Genomic DNA, 16,934 nt, shown 5'->3' on the forward strand with positions numbered 1-16,934 from the left:
CAGAACTCTAAGTGATCTGCTACAGCAGAAGTCTAAAAAATAAGTAATTAATACCTACTAAAGTTCTCACTGAGTGTATACTGTATGCCTATATGTTACAATGTCATCTGTTGTAAATGACAAGTACAGTGGCTTCAGAAAGTATTCAGGCCCCTTCACTTTTTTTCCCAATAAGCTACACTGCATAACCCAAAATGACAAAGTAAAAAAAGTAATGGCACAACTTTGGTCCTCATGTAATAATAGATGGAATAGATGTATTTACAAAGGTGATCAAAAGACAAGAGGAAGGCCTAGGTGCTGAGAGCACTCTTATACCTGCATTACCAAGGTAATTATACACACCTGAGCAATTACAAACACCTGTGAAGTGTCCCAAATGTTATGGTGCCCTGAAACAGGGGGACTATGCATGAACGCTGCTGTAATTTGTACAGGGTGAAACCAAAATACCCTTTAATAAAATCTGAGATGTGTATTTAACCACATGTTAATTGTGCGATTCCCAGTCCGACAATTAAAATCAAGACATAAGGGGTCTTTGTCCCAAATGTTATGGAGGGAACTGTATCAAGGCCATGAACTGTATCATTATGCCATATCGTTTAAATAAAGGTCTGTTGTTGCTCCATTCTCAGTGCCAACCAATGAGGGGGAGGAGGAGGATAGAGCATATAAATCAACTCCGCAGAACATGCATAAAAGGTGGTTTCAAAAACAGCTCTGCAGAACAAGCGTTAATATTTGGTTGGCATACTGACATAAAGAGACAGTGAAAGAAACAGAAACAGAAGCTTACATGTCAATAATCAAGGCCCTCATGGCAGACACCTTCTCCATCTCCTTCTTCCTCCTGTGCGCAGCAGTGCTCTCCTTTATCCTCCTTTTCAAATCTTCAAAAAAAAGGTGCAGCCGCTATAAGTTCCCCCCGGGACCCAAACCTTGGCCCCTGATCGGCAACCTCAACATCCTCAACATGAACTACCCTCAGAGAACCATGTGCAAGGTAAGACAATGCCTGTTGGTATGTATCAGCATTGGGGAAGCTGAACCATGGGAGAAGTGGTTTGGTTTTGCCGTTGTGCAGAACTTTGAGACTCGGGTAATCATAGCCACAGTAAACAGAGGCACAAAGGTTAATAAGTAAATGATGTAGCCTATTAACGGTGTTTAACATGTTGTGCTGTTCAGAACAGGTCAGTAGTGTAGGTAGGCCTACACAATTAACCCATGCATGTACAGTGGGCTTCAGAATTATCAGCACCTTTAATAAATATTGACAAAAAGCACTAAAAAAAGCAAACTAAAACTAAAAAAATAATGCAGCTATTGATATAAGCTTTATTATCCAACATGCGTAAAGTCGTCTGCTTTATTAATGAGTCAGTCTTGAGTTTAAAAAATAAAACAATTCCCCCCAAAAAACCCACAATTGGTACCCATTTATACTTTGTGCAAACACCCCTGGCAAAGATGACAGAGCCTTTTCCTATAATTTGTGATATGGTAGGTGAACACATTTGGAGAGATGTTTGACCATTCCTCCATGCAGAACTTTTCAGAATCATTCATAACCTTGGGACACCCCCCTCTACACCAGGGATTGAACCACCAACCTTGCAGGTCCCAGTCATGTACCTTAACCACTATGCTACAGGCCGCCCCACCTATGTTTTACACCTGTTATTTATTGCCTTTACAGTACTAAGTGGTATGCTAAACCATTTTTTTTTTTTTGTCCCCAATACCTGACTTGTGATGGTTAATTACCATCTGTGTCTTCTGAATTGACAGTTCTTTGGCTTTTCCCATGCTAATGGTTGACAATGATTTTGCTTGCTTGTTACCTCATTTGTTTTATAGTCTAGTGAAACAGGAAGGGCGGGAATGATGCAATATAGTTATTTAAGGCTGATATTAACTAAATTAAAATAAAATAGTATTGCCAATTGCACTTTGATTTTATCAACAATAATTGTTAGGGGTGCCAATAATTAATGTTATCGTTTTTTGTGCATTTTTCCCCACATTGAAGCAAAGTATCCCTTTTTTCCCCATTTAACATTTCCCCAAATTTACATTTTTCCTTAATTTATTATATGAGAAATGAGATAAATTGTATATACTCAGTGAGCACTTTATTAGGTATTCATTAGACTTTAGACTTATTGGTTATTACATTCTACCTTTCCTCCCCCTCTCCCTCTCCACACTTCCAGCTAGCAGAGCAGTATGGACCAGTGTTCACCTTCCATATGGCCAGGAAGAAGTACATCGTTCTAACTGGATATGATGCTGTGAAGGAGGCTCTGGTGACCCAGGCACATGACTTTGGGGAGAGGGGCTTGACTCCATCGACTAAGCACAATTTCAATGGCAAGGGTGAGTGAGCGAGTGTACACTTTATAAGGGTGACACCAGGTTACTACATGCCTTTCAAGGGTGATTTGCAAGTGTGCACTATGTATACTTTCACATAAAATGGCTGATTTGTTTGAAGCTGTAAAAGTATGCCTCCCAATATCTCCTTCTGCTTTCAACATGCCTTCATGCCCAACCTGTTAATTTGTGGTCTGGGGGAAATCAAATTAACAGCTTAGGTCAGGCATTTTCTTAAAATCATCTTATCTTACTTCCCTAAGGCAAGTTGTACAAAATTTTGAATTGACATTTTCACATAAATTCATACTAATGGATACCTAGCTACTGATGCTATGCCACTGACAGAGTGAGGTTAACTGACACCGGTATAATAGTCCCTAGCACATGGAGATCTCCTCTGTCTCTGTCCTCATTGGCAGGCATTGTGTTTGGGGTGGGCGAGTCCTGGAAGACCATGCGCCGCTTCACGCTGTCCACTCTGCGGGACTTTGGCATGGGCCGCAGTACTATTGAGGACCGCATCATAGACGAGGCACAGCAGACGCTGGACGTCTTTGCACAATACAAAGGTGAGCCTTCCTCAAACAAGAATTACACCTGGGTAAAACTTCCTTAAACCAGAATAAATGTCGACATCACGTTAAACCTTCCTCAAACTAGAGTAAAAGTGTTTACACCAGGGTAAATGCCTTCTTGTGCTTAATAATTAGTCAGTAATAATAATTATTCAGACATGGTCAAGCGGTTAAGCTGTTATTCAGACCAAATCTCAGAATGGTGACTTTGACCGTGGAATGATTATTGGTGCCAGACAGGGTGGTTTCATGCACAAGAGTCTCTGGAGTATGCAGAGAATTGTGCAAAAAAACAAATAACATCCAGTGAGCAGCAGTTCTGTGGGCAAAAACACCTCTGAGAGAGGTCAGAGAAGAAGGGCCAGAGTGGTCAAAGATGTCCTCACTACTCTCACATACAAGGGGCCTGCATCACAAAGCCTGATTACTGAGTTAGCTGGATAACTGCACTGAGTAATACCTGGAACTCCTGGAGTTTTTACTTCAATCCATATTCCAGATTTGTTCTGGCTTGTGTGGCTTGTGTGGTTTTTTCCCCTTGCCTTGAAATTGATCTAATTATGACACTGAATGAGCAGCAGATTGCAGCATTCAAGGCAAATGTTATTAATCTCTGGGGTCATCTGTGTAAAAATATTTTACAATTATTTATTTCTCCTCTTCTCCCAATCAGGCAGGCCTTTCAACCCCACAATACACATAAACTCTGCTGTTTCCAACATTATCTGTGTGCTGGTGTTTGGTCAACGCTTTCAGTATGACGACCCACACTTCCTCCGTCTGCAGAGGCTGGTCAGTGAGAATATTCGACTGGCCGTCAGCCCTATGACGCAGGTACTTGCTTAATGTCAGATCATTCAGTACTAACCTGATTGCTGCACCTACAAAAAAAAGTATCGATAACTCAAAACTACCCTCGTCTGGGCTGTCACATCCTAAGCTAAGGTTGCAAAGGGAGGGAATTTTCCAGGTAACTAAGTCATTGTTTGACACCATATAAACCCTACAGATTGAATCTGAGGAGGATTGTCCAGAGAAGATTAAGCTAGCTGTGGTTGTGATAAATACTTTTCAAAAAAGTTGGTTCAACCAGTTCTTATGTTTAAGAGGGTAATTATTTTTTCACATGGGTGATATGGGTGATAACTTTAATGATAATAAAAAAGAAAAAGAATTAGCCTAGGTTAAGTAAGTCTAATACACAACGGCTTACCTAATCTGAAACCTTTTTTCACCTTGGGACCATGCTTTCCCAGAGTGGGGATGATGATGACATGTCCTAAGTTTTCAAGTGGGCACCCTCAGTGTTTCATTGATGAGTGCACTATGCCACCTACACCTGATTGCATGTAGCTAGCTAGAGCTGCAATGACATACAGGTGACACAGGCTGCTCTAGCTACATGCAGCCTGTCATTTCTGTTACACAGTGGCAGAGTGAGGGCAGAGAGTGCTGGGACCAGCACCAAAACCAAGGTTATGTTTTATATTTCTCATAACCAATGGTTTTATCCCTACAAATATTTTCAATGGCTCTTCAAATAAGTTTAATGCATAAAAACATAAGAAATATGATTTATGAAAAATATTGTCATAGCTCGAGATTTCCTGGAACCCTGAGCCCACTATAACATGAACACCTGCCAGTCAGTCATTAAAAGGTCTGAAATTACTATATAGCATGCTATCATGCTATCAATTTCCTGAATTCTATTATTGTCTTTGCGACATTTTAGCAATATTCTATGACATGCTTGCTGGAAAGTGATGTTGGGAACTAAAATGGATGGGGATGATATCTTCCTTTCATGAAGTTCGAAAGGATTGCCAGTGCTTGAATTCATAAATCCTCTCAGAAAAGGAGCACTGATCTGAGATCAGTTGTGCCATCTTGATCCAAATGGATAAGTTTATAACATGGTTCAGGTAACCTGATTGGAGATCACCACTTCTATTACGAAATCCTTTATAAATACAGGGCAAGGGCCATTATTCATTGTGGTTACAACTTGAGTAATTTGCTCTAAATTGTTCTGTTCATGCATTGGTTAATGTTGACTCTATATACTTGTCTCTTTATTTGCAGCTATATGATGCATTCCCTATACCAATATTCCTGATGGGTGATATTCAAAGGGTTAGGACCAACAGGGATGAGGCAAATTCTTACTTCAGGAAAGTCTACCAGCAGCACAAAGCAGAACATGACAGGAATGACGTGAGGAGCTTCATTGACTGCTTCATCGTCAGGCAAAATGAGGTCAAAATTAAGACTTTTCAGTACAGTATATATATCATATCTTGCACCTAAATCATTTGCATGCCGGGCTTGTCGGATTTCTGCGGCCTACTAGTGTTGCAGGTGATTCATGGGACACTGACGAGCAAATTCAAAAAGGATGAACTGCACTCACAAATGTATGGCCAATTCACTAAAACATTTATGTAAAGCAAGTAATGAGAGGAGAGGTCACAACACTAATTCATGACTAATTCAATTTCTTATTTTTTTGCATGTTTGTCACACTTAAATGTTTCAGATCAAACTAATTTCAATATTAGTCAAAGACAACACAAACTGCAGTTTTTAAATGAAGGTTTTTATTATTAAGGGAGAAAGAAAATCCAAACCTACATGGCCCTGTGTGAAAAAGTGATTGCCCCCTAAACCTAATAACTGGTTGGGCCACCCTTAGCAGCAACAACTGCAATCAAGCGTTTGCGATAACTTGCAATGAGTCTCTTACAGCGCTGTGGAGGAATTTTGGCCCACTCATCTTTGCAGAATTGTAGTAATTCAGCCACATTGGAGGGTTTTCAAGCATGAACCGCCTTTTTAAGGTCATGCCACTGCATCTCAATAGGATTCAGGTCAGGACTTTGACTAGGCCACTCCAAAGTCTTCATTTTGTTTTTCTTCAGCCATTCAGAGGTGGACTTGCTGGTGTGTTTTGGATCATTGTCCTGCTGCAGAACCCAAGTTTGTTTCAGCTTGAGGTCACAAACAGATGGCCAGACATTCTCCTTCAGGATTTTTTGGTAGACAGCAGAATTCATGGTTCCATTTATCACAGCAAGTCTTCCAGGTCCTGAAGCAGCAAAACAGCCCCAGACCATCACACTACCACCACCATATTTTACTGTTGGTATGATGTTCTTTTTCTGAAATGCGGTGTTACTTTTACGCCATATGTAATGGGACACACACCTTCCAAAAAGTTCAACTTTTTTCTCGTCAGACCACAGAGTATTTTCCCAAAAGTCTTGGGGATCATCAAGATGTTTTCTGGCAAAATTGAAACGAGCCTTAATGTTATTTTTGCTCAGCAGTGGTTTTCGTCTTGGAACTCTGCCATGCAGGCCATTTTTGCCCAGTCTCTTTCTTATGGTGGAGTCATGAACACTGACCTTAACGGAGGCCTGCAGTTCTTTGGACGTTGTTGTGGGGTCTTTTGTGACCTCTTGGATGAGTCGTCGCTGCGCTCTTGGGGTAATTTTGGTCGGCTGGCCACTCCTGGGGAGGTTCACAACTGTTCCATGTTTTCGCCATTTGTGGATAATGGCTCTCACTGTGGTTTGCTGGAGTCCCAAAGCTTTAGAAATGGCTTTATAACCTTTTCCAGACTGATAGATCTCAATTACTTTCGTTCTCATTTGTTCCTGAATTTCTTTAGTTCTCGGCATGATGTCTAGCTTTTGAGGATCATTTGGTCTACTTCACTTTGTCAGGCAGGTCCTATTTAAGTGATTTCTTGATTGAGAACAGGTGTGGCAGTAATCAGGCCTGGGTGTGGCTAGAGAAATTGAACTCAGGTTTGATAAACCACAGTTATGTTTTAACAGGGGGGGCAATCACTTTTTCACACAGGGCCATGTAGGTTTGGATTTTTTTTCTCCCTTAATAATAAAAACTTTCATTTAAAAACTGCATTTTGTGTTTACTTTTGTTGTCTTTGACTAATATTTAAATTTGTTTGATGATCTGAAATATTTAAGTGTGACAAACATGCAAAAAATAAGAAATCAGGAAGGGGGCAAACACTTTTTCACACCACTGTATGACTGGGATACTCAAATCTGGCTATACCAGGTGAGATTAATCTCTGGCAAAACGGTGGCAGTAATCACTCAATTAATCATCAGGTAAAATTGTAAACCAGCAGCACTACTGGCCTCATGGGATGAATTTGAATATCCCTGCTTTTAGGTGTCCTTTTCCCAGTTGCCTCTCAAATGGTTTCTTTGCAGGAAATATGAATGACACATGAAGCACCTGCAATGCTGACTGCTGCTCTCGCCTTCCTGTCCCTACAGGAACACAACAACCCCAACACTTACTTTGATGAGGAGAATATGGAGCGGTGTGTATCGAACCTGTTTGCTGCAGGAACAGAGACCACATCCACCACCCTTCGCTGGGGTCTCCTGTTCATGATGAAGTACCCCCATATTCAGGGTGTGTCCTAACCACAGGTTGTGTCCAGACTGTATGCCCACTGGGTCACCAGCTGAAATTTGTTTACAATTGCTGTGGTTTTCCAGTGGTGTGTCCATACCAGACCCACCACTGCAACTTTGGGTAGGGTCCAGGGGTTTAAGATGCTTTCCATCCAGTGTAACTTACTGAAGGTGATACGGAGTGGCAGGTGACAGGACAATTTACTTTTTATGGTGCTTTTTGCAGAGAACTGTCACAAAGATGCTTTACAAAGAGAAACAAGGAAAATTGAGTCGAAACTAGACCTGAATATGAAAGCAAGCATGTGAGGTAAAACTCAGTGGGTAGAAAACCACTCACCGTGGTGAGGAAGAAAAAGGGAAGAAATCTTAAAAGGAAACTGGCTACAGAGGGGGAGCCCAGTAGTATTTAGGTGTCTACCCTTTAAAGTAAGGGCAGAATGGATGGTATTAGACGAGCTGGAAAATAGTAAGTAATTCCATATTAAGAGATGCATAACAACTAGCATTGCGTGACAAATAGCCACCCTTAGTTTCACCCTGTCATTCAACAACGTATTTGTCACAGGTGACCTGCTGAGTGCTTTTTCTCTGTGCCCTCTCTGAATTATATTGATTTTTAACACAAATAACCAACGTTACAGATCAGATCTTTATTTATTAGTAATAAACATTCCTTAACCGGACAACTTAATGCAACAGGGGACAGACTAACATCTACGAAGAAAATAAAGTTGCTACGCTAGCGACTATTTTTGAGGCTGCTTTAGAAAAACACAGGCAATACTTCCGAGGCACAGCTCTCTTGGATCGAGGACGGATCGCATTGTTAACCTACCCAAGAATGCTGAGGGATCTGATCCGTTTGACTTTCTCTAATTGCCTCAAAAAATGGTTTTAGCTCTCTGGCTGACAGAAATGTTGAAATCATGAGAGCCTGCATTTCCACGGTGGCTGGTCTAAAACAACAAAAACAGACCAGAACACGCTGCCAGAAAATCACAGGTGAATTAAATTAAATTTTCAGTTTCCGTTTTAACACGGGCACACAAAAACCGTGCCGAAATTGTAATTGATACTGTATTTTCATTTTCAAAGTCAATAGACATGTCAATCAAACTGTGAAGGCGCAGGCTCGAAAAAATGTGCGTAACTTACATTCCAATCCAGTGGAATGGCTCGCTCTGTAAATAACGACCAGTACCAAATGCAAAATTACGTTTTTTTAGCTAGCTTGCTAGCATTTGCATCAACAGTATATTTAGTGGGAGGCAGTATTTATCATCCACTGTGATTTCGGTGCCATGTATAGGTGTAGGCAGAGGCCTGTAGCCTAGCTAGTACTAGCCCATACAGCCTGTTGATAGTATCCCTGCCAGTGTTTGCCTGCTGTCTGAAAGAAAATAATATTCGATTAACCTTTACCAATTGTAAGTTAAAAGTACAATAGGTAAATGTCGGACTCCTAACGGTCAAGAGGGGAATTGCAGCAACAAACACCCTCAAACCAGAACATACAGTAAATCCTCAAATTGTGTCCGGGATTCTATTTGAAGCCGGGCCTCGGATAATAGCCGGGGGCGTGGTCGATTTGGACAAATAAAGGCTGGCCCCCAAATACAAGGCGGCGTATTATTGCCTACCAGTAGGGCTATCAGTCCCTGCCTTGGCTCGCAATAAACAGACGGGTGGAAATCCCGACACTCTTTCAACTACATAAAACTTAACAGTGAACCATCAAATACCCCCCAGATTTCAGTGCCCATCAGTCCCAACATTTAGCAATAGAATCCAACAGTCCAAAAGTAAATTAGATCCCAAACCAAAGCGAAAATCTTTTGATAGCCTACTGGTATGCTGCTCCAAACGAAACGCATGGCTCACAATAAAACGCACTTTAGGAAAAAAAGATCCTTAACTTGCTGTTATCTACGCTAATTTGCTATTGTTCATGAAGGCGTGTCTGGCAAGTTGTTATTTTATGGATTCTGGACTTGAATGTGATTTATTGTGTTTGAGAATATTTGCAATAAACTAAGTCTATGACTTATCAAACGGTGTTCCAGATTAGCCTACACCAAATGATTTCTGAACGGTTACAGGAAGTGTTGAACAGTGTTGGCCCACTTTAAGTGTAGCCTTTTACTTTATTTCTAAGAATAAAATTCTACAACAGAAGCCTAATAAGAAATAAAGGCCTGCCTCGAATACAAGTCTGCCCCAAATAAAGGCCTGTGCTTTGTGCAGCCTAAGTAAATAAAAGACCCCGGCCACAATTTGAGGATTTACGGTAATAAAGTTTTGGAAAGTTGACGGATGTGTATCATTAGGATTTTATTGATACCGACACCAATACCGATACTCCTTATCGGTGCCGGTATTTATCGATACTCTTATCGATACCACGGCATGTAATTTAGTGTATAAAATAAAGATATTACAAGATGGTAAAAGATTCAATCGTTTTTTATTACCACAAGGGGGGTAACACCAGCAATATCATTAAACAACTTAGAGCACCTGCCTTTTAAGCCCTTAGCAAGTCAACATGTGCAGTGCGAGGTATGTCAAAAAAACGAGCAGGCTGCTCCATACAGCCTTAAAGGTAAATGTCAATGTGAAAATGCTTCAACAGAACAGAAGCTTAACTTAAAATTACAAATGCTTCTCAGAATAGATTAAATTAAAAAAAACCTAGGGAGATGACCAAAGCCCTTGCCTACATGTTCAACTCAACAGACACATACATGTAAACAGAACAGTGTAGGGGAGGCGCTTCTCCTGACACATTTAGCCCTCACACTTTTTGTTAAGGAAAAGCAACATATTTACTTTCTCTGGCAGCAGCCGAGATTGCTCTGGACAGAGTGACGTCACGCTATACACTCGGATAAAATGGCGCTTCCCTTTTAATGATTCATACACTCACCATGACTTGAATAAAAAGCATTGTCGGAGTCTGCCTGCACGGAGGGCACGGTGTTGTTAGTGTTGTTAGGGTTGCTAACTTTAGATGCGTTGTTTAGGCAGTCAAACACGCCGCACTCCTTCAGCTTTATGCTATGGGTAGACTGCAAGTGTTTCATGATGTTGCTGGTGTTACCCCCCTTGCCTACAATGGTCTTGTAACAATGTTTTAACACAAAAAGTCTTACCTATTGTCCCTTTAACCTTAACACGCCCAAAATGAAGCTGTGTTACATAAGTTCCCATTGGACAGTTTTATTAGCTATGTCCAGTCGATCAAGCAACGTCCAGATTAAAACAATCTGACGTAATTTACGTAATTTATTATTGATTTTATTATTATTATTATTATTTATTTATTATTAATCATTCGTTTTGTGGTTGATTTTAGCTATGTTCAGACAGATCTGTGGAATAGTTGTGTATGCCCTACTCCACACCAGATTTACAAAAGCAGTATTAAAATACCAGCTTCGTAACGTGGTTTAGCCGGTTTCCTTGCTAGGTCATGTAAAGTTCTGTGATCCATTCCCAAACTCTGAGAACTAGCCGACTAGCTGTCTCTGTGGCGCAGTCGGTTAGCGCGTGCGGCTGTTAACCCAAAGGTTGGTGGTTTGAGCCCACCCAGGGACGGTGGACTGCCTTCCAGGTTGTTTTCATCATAACTTTCTTTCCGCCTCACACTCACAACTACGGTCTGTTCTGGCTCCACGGAGGTGGAACGAACTCCCGGTTGAGGTCGGAACTGTAGAATCTCTTCCCATCTTCAAGTGCAAACTGAAGACACACCTCTTCAAGCAGCACCTCTCCCCGTCCCTCCCTACCTCCCCGTAAACCTTAATTGTTGTCTTTCTGTGATTTATTGACTGTGTATCTTGATGTTTTAGTTTGGCTAGGTAAGGAGTGTTTGGCTAGTTAAGGGGTATGTTCATACGTTGCGGTTTGTAAAAAAAAAAGAAGAAAATAGGCCCTGGTCCTTATCTTTGTTGTGCAGATAGCCGTTGAAATTGTACTTCCCTCTAGGGTCTTTCAGCGCACTTATCCCTGATTATGGGTATGCACTTTGTTGTACGTCGCTCTGGATAAGAGCGTCTGCCAAATGCCATTAATGTAATGTAATGTAGCTAGCTATGCTGCTGTATGGACTCTACAGCAGCATAGCCTGCAGGGACTCCAAGGGAGATTTCTTGGTTGAGTTTGAAATGCCCCCATCCTTTGACTGACAGGTGGTTTGACTTTGAAAATCAAAATGCAAAGTCGATTTTTGGTCTTATTATTTTAGACCCAATAACAACTTGGATAGATTTCAGGCCCATAATTGTATCTTCTCACAATTTGGGAAAAAGTAAAAAACATACAAAGATTATCTGCAAATGGCATTTAGGCACTCCCATTTTTCAAAACAATACACTGTTAACAGTCTACCATCCTTTCTCATGTCCTCAATGGAGAACACAGGGAATTCACACCTTTGCTGACTTTATTGAGCGAAATAGCCTCTACATGTCCCAGGATTTAAAATCACAATAAAAACCTACCTGGTACATAGTTTTACCTACATTTGCGTCTGGCAATGAAAACTTACAGGGTTCCCTGGTGAACAGAGTTTCCCACACATGCAATACATGCCATGCTGGTTAGGAGCAACAGAACAAGGGGTTCATATTTTTGTGAGACTGCAGTTGCAATGATAAAAATCGGTTTGCAAGTTTTCATTTGAACATGACCATCATCTTTGTAAATAGCATCAATGCAAATCAGCACAGAGCCAACCTTATCATTATAACAGGGGTTAAAGGGGTTGAGTGACCTGTTTGCAGTCTGATGTTTACTGTAATAGTGATTCATACCTGCATGTAACCAACTATATGAAAATTGTAATGATAGTATATTTTTTTTTTTGATTGATTGGTTTCATGGGTGGCCAAAAGCTCTAAGTGGGTCACCATAAACCGAGACCCACTAATTAAGTTTGAGTTAACCTAGAAATGACACACAATGCAATATACCCACCTCAGTGTGGACCCTCACCAAGAACAACAAATGCCACACAAAACTGAATAACATGATACTGCAGAAGTGTTGCCATGATATGATCCTTTAACAGTTTGTGTCACCATCCTTCTCCCCCACCTCTCCTCCCAACAGAGAAGGTGCAGGCTGAGATAGAAAATGTGGTCGGCAGAGAGCGCCCCCCACGAGCAGACGACCGCAAGCGCATGCCATACACAGACGCGGTGGTGCATGAGATCCAGCGCTTTGGGGACATAGTTCCAAATAACCTGCTCCATGAGACCAAAGTGGACACCACCTTCAGGGGCTACCACATCCCAAAGGTCAGATCAGAATGTGCTCTGCACTGCGGCAACTGGCAGATTATTTAAAACGATCTTGTTGGCTAGAACTGAACAAAGTCTGATATTGTAGTGTTTTTCGCTCTTAGGTTTGCTTTACTTCAGTGTGTTGAATCCATAGCAGTTATATAACCTTTTGCTCAGTGTTATGAAATATATTTGGCAACATGGATAGCGTAACACAAAGTGGGTAAATCATTAGAGGTTAGGTTGATGTGCAGCATGGACTCATTTCACTTTAGCTGGTCTTAATGACAGTGACCAAAGACACACTTACCTCCTCTAACCCGGCCTCCGCATCACAGTGTTGACAAAAACGAGACGTTTAGCTGAGAAAAAAAAAATTGAGAACAGACGGGAAATAAGTTTTGCTTGGAGTTCAGATTTGTTTCATCAATCTTGTACCTGGGTGATAGGAGTATTAATTGGGCAGGGGCAGTGGATATGACTTTGATCCCGTAATCTTTTGACTACTGATTCACACAAATATTTTATCACTTACCAAGGGCCACAGAGGAGTATAGGGTCAGTCCTGTAATGAGATGGTTGTCCTCAGTAACATTTTTTTTGTCCTCGGTAACATTCCAGCTCCTTTTCTGTGCAGGGCACCCGAGTCATCCCCCTGCTGTCCTCTGTGCTGTATGACAAGACCCAGTGGCAGACGCCACACAAGTTCAACCCCGAGCACTTCCTGGATGCAGAGGGCCGGTTTGTTAAGAGAGACGCTTTCATGCCCTTCTCTGCTGGTCAGTGATCCGTTGCCATAGTGACATGCATTTCAGTCCAATGGCCTTGCGCCACAACTTCCTGCGGGGTCCCCCAACAGTCCCCTCTCTCTGTTTGTCTCCCACAGGTCAGAGAATATGCGTTGGGGAGACCCTGGCTAAGATGGAGCTTTTCCTGTTCTTCACCAGCTTCCTACAGAGATTCACATTCCAACCCCCCCCAGGAGTCCGGCCTCAGGATCTGGACATTTCGCAGAGCCCAGGGATCACCTATGCACCCATACCCTATGAGCTCTGTGCCATCAGCCACTGACACAGAACATATCAAAACCCTGGAACAGAAAGAATGGACAAAAATGGCAGGCTTATTGTCACATGGTACTTTAAATTTAAGTTCTACATGTGGGAAATAAAAATATAAGGCAGGATTACTTCATGGGGGGTACAAAACTGGATAGTGGTCAAGTGGAAAAAGACTTGGGGGTCATAGTTGACCAAAGCCTTATAAGTCTAAAGAAGTTATACTCACATTATACAATACACTTTTTAGACCACACTTGGAGTACTGTGTGCAGTTCTGGGAACCGCACTATAAGAAGGACATAGAGGCACTAGAAAAGGTTCAGAGAAGGGCAACCAGATTGATTCCATGTATAATACAGTTATGAGGATAGACTTAGAATGCTTAATCTCTTTAAGTTTAGTAAATGGAGGTTTAGGTAGGATTTGATTGAGGCTTTTAAATTCATTAAAGGGATTAACAAAGTGAATTATTGGGGATTCTTCAGGTTGAGTTCAGTTAGCAGAACGAGAGGACACAAATGGAAAATGGCAAAGGAGAAATTCTGTGCAGATATTAGGAAGTATTTTTTCACATACTGAGTGGTCAATGTGTGGAATAGCTTGCCAGTACATTTAGTGGAGGCAGAAACACTGAGGGTTTTCAAGACCAGGCTTGATATGGTTAGATTCTATTTAGCTTTTAGGCAAATTAGGCAGTTGGTACACTTAGGGGAAGGAAAAGGTGAGCATTGCTGGGCTAAATGGCCTGTTTTCGCCATTACCTTATATTATGTTATGTTATGTTATGTTATGTTAGTTGCCATTGCACGCACACGCAGACACACACACATGTTCACACACTTAACCAAGCAGAATGAAGAAGGAATATGAATGCAGTTCTCGGCTAGGCAAGTTCATTATTATTGTTATGATTACTAATAACATAGTCGTTGTAATTTTGCACATTGGAGTGATGAATTTGAGTTTAACACAGCACGTTGTGATGCTTTATTGTTATTCGAGCATTCCAATTAAGTACACTTGAATATGAAAATGAGTGAACATGGTTTCTGTATGCAATGTCTTTTATCTTTATCTTTTATGTATACTGTATCACAAACTTGGTGATACAGTACACATCCAACACAAATTCAGGAAGCATTATGCATTTTGGAGGTGGAATAGTGGTACTTATCTACCTTGGTGTTATAATAAGAACATAATTTTAGTTTGGACAGAAAACTTCAGAAGCACTGCCCACTCACATGATGCTTGCATCTTAAGGAGAGGAGCTATTTAGAATACTAACCTTGCCTGTTCACGCCACTGCTCCTTCTGCTGCGGCACTGATCATTCTGCTGCTGCTCTGTTGCACTGATCATTCCACTGTTGCTCTGTTGCACTGCTCATTCTGCTGCAGCTCTACTGCACTGATCATTCTGCTGCTACTCTGTTTGACTGATCACTCTGCTGCTGCTCTGCTAGCTGTGCTGCTGCTGCCTTTGCTTAAATTACCCTTCAAACTCCTGAAAATCATGCCTTTCAGTTTTTGCGCTCCCAACACCACCCCAGCATCCACCTGCTTCGGAAGATCTCAATGAGGGGGTTTGTAGTCATACCTGTTATTTCAGCTGAGTTACAACAGGGAGTCATAAGAGGCAGTTTTATCACATTGCACATCAATACATTTTGTGCTTAATTCAATAGTGAGTTGTTGAGTTGACTTAAATCTGGAAGTGGACTGAACTGAAGTAAAGAGCTGTTAGTGCAACTATCTAGCTAACTCAATAATCCAGCTTTGTGATGCAGGCCCCTGGCCTATATTTATGCTAATGGCTAAAGGAAGGTTTTGGACTAGGTTCAAAGGTTAAGGGCAAAGGGTTAATCATTCATTCATACAGCCAAAATATTTCATAAAGGCCCAATTCTAAGGTAAGAGTAAGGAGCCCCTAAAGGGACATGGGTGAGATAAATTGCAGGATCTCACAAAACCAAAACCACATTTGTACTTCTGGGCCATAGTGTCATTTCATGGGGAACAGTAGACATGGAGCAGCTGCTTGTATTTTAATTAGAACTTGGCTTTAAATGGCGGCACGGATGGTGCAGTGGGTAGCACTGCCGCCTCACAGCAAGGAGGTCCTGGGTTCGAATCCCCGTCGGCCGGGGCCTCTCTGTGCGGAGTTTGCATGTTCTCCCCGTGTCTGCGTGGGTTTCCTCCGGGTACTCCGGTTTCCTCCCACAGTCCAAAGACGTGCATGTTAGGCTGATTGGAGAGACTAAATTGCCCGTAGGTATGAGTGTGTGAGTGAATGGTGTGTGTGCCCTGCGATGGACTGGCGACCTGTCCAGGGTGTATTCCTGCCTTTCGCCCAATGTATGCTGGGATAGGCTCCAGCCCCCCTGCGACCCTGTTCAGGATAAGCGGGTTCAGATAATGGATGGATGGGATGGACTTGGCTTTAAATATAAAGGTGTTAGCTAGCTAGACTAATAAGCAACATAGGCTATAGAATACATTCTTCTGACACACACAAGAATAAACAAATACATAATATGCATTTATAAACTCCTGTGTATGAGCTAGCAAGAGAGATAACTAGACTATTGGGAATTTGTAGCTCTAATTGCCCACACTCAGTGATTCATCTGTGATTCAAACAGTCTTATTAAATAGTGAAAGATGCAGGCTAGAATTTTTATTTTTATTTTTGTTCTCACCCAAGTGTTCAGGTTCATGCAACTTTAGGGTTATGTTCAGGAGTGCAGGAAAGAGTTAAGAGCAAGCATTAGTCCCAGATTTGGACGACAAATTGTTTTCAATATTGTGATCTAACACTATAATCTTATGTATTTTGATATTCTTTTACTTTAAATACTTGAAAAAAAACGTGACGTGATTGGCTTGTTTACCTTTGCCCATTGATAAAGGTCATTTTTTAAATCAAAATGTAAATTCATACCAGTGATAGCTGAAACATTTGGTGGATATCAATGAAATACCCTATATAAGAGCCAGTGTTAGTTTAGCAAGCACAGGTAAACATGGTGTGTAAACATAAAACTGTACTCTAGATGTCTGTACAGGAGTCCAAAAGAATGTCCTACTACAAATTAAACATATCAAACAAGGCAGTGGCCAGCAGCAATAAGTATAGTTCTGGCAGAATTCTCCCGAACCCCACACATCTG

General features: G+C 41.4%; 2 protein-coding genes across 2 annotated transcripts; both read left to right on the top strand.

The window, feature by feature from the left end:
- The first annotated feature begins 799 nt into the window (after positions 1–799).
- LOC133137605 (cytochrome P450 2K3-like) lies at positions 800–2,390 on the top strand. The gene is made up of 2 exons (XM_061255947.1): positions 800–1,006; positions 2,220–2,390. The coding sequence occupies exons 1-2, from the start codon at positions 800–802 to the stop codon at positions 2,388–2,390; spliced, it is 378 nt and encodes a 125-aa protein (XP_061111931.1).
- Positions 2,391–2,805: 415 nt separating this feature from the next.
- On the top strand, positions 2,806–14,589 carry LOC133136127 (cytochrome P450 2K1-like). Its single transcript, XM_061253357.1, has 7 exons — positions 2,806–2,951; positions 3,631–3,791; positions 5,043–5,216; positions 7,271–7,412; positions 12,530–12,717; positions 13,340–13,481; positions 13,589–14,589. Exons 1-7 carry the CDS (start codon positions 2,837–2,839, stop codon positions 13,771–13,773), a joined length of 1,107 nt encoding a protein of 368 aa, XP_061109341.1. The 5' UTR covers positions 2,806–2,836; the 3' UTR covers positions 13,774–14,589.
- The last annotated feature ends 2,345 nt before the right edge of the window (positions 14,590–16,934 follow it).

Source organism: Conger conger, chromosome 9 (assembly GCF_963514075.1).
Source record: "Conger conger chromosome 9, fConCon1.1, whole genome shotgun sequence".
NCBI lineage: Eukaryota > Metazoa > Chordata > Actinopteri > Anguilliformes > Congridae > Conger > Conger conger.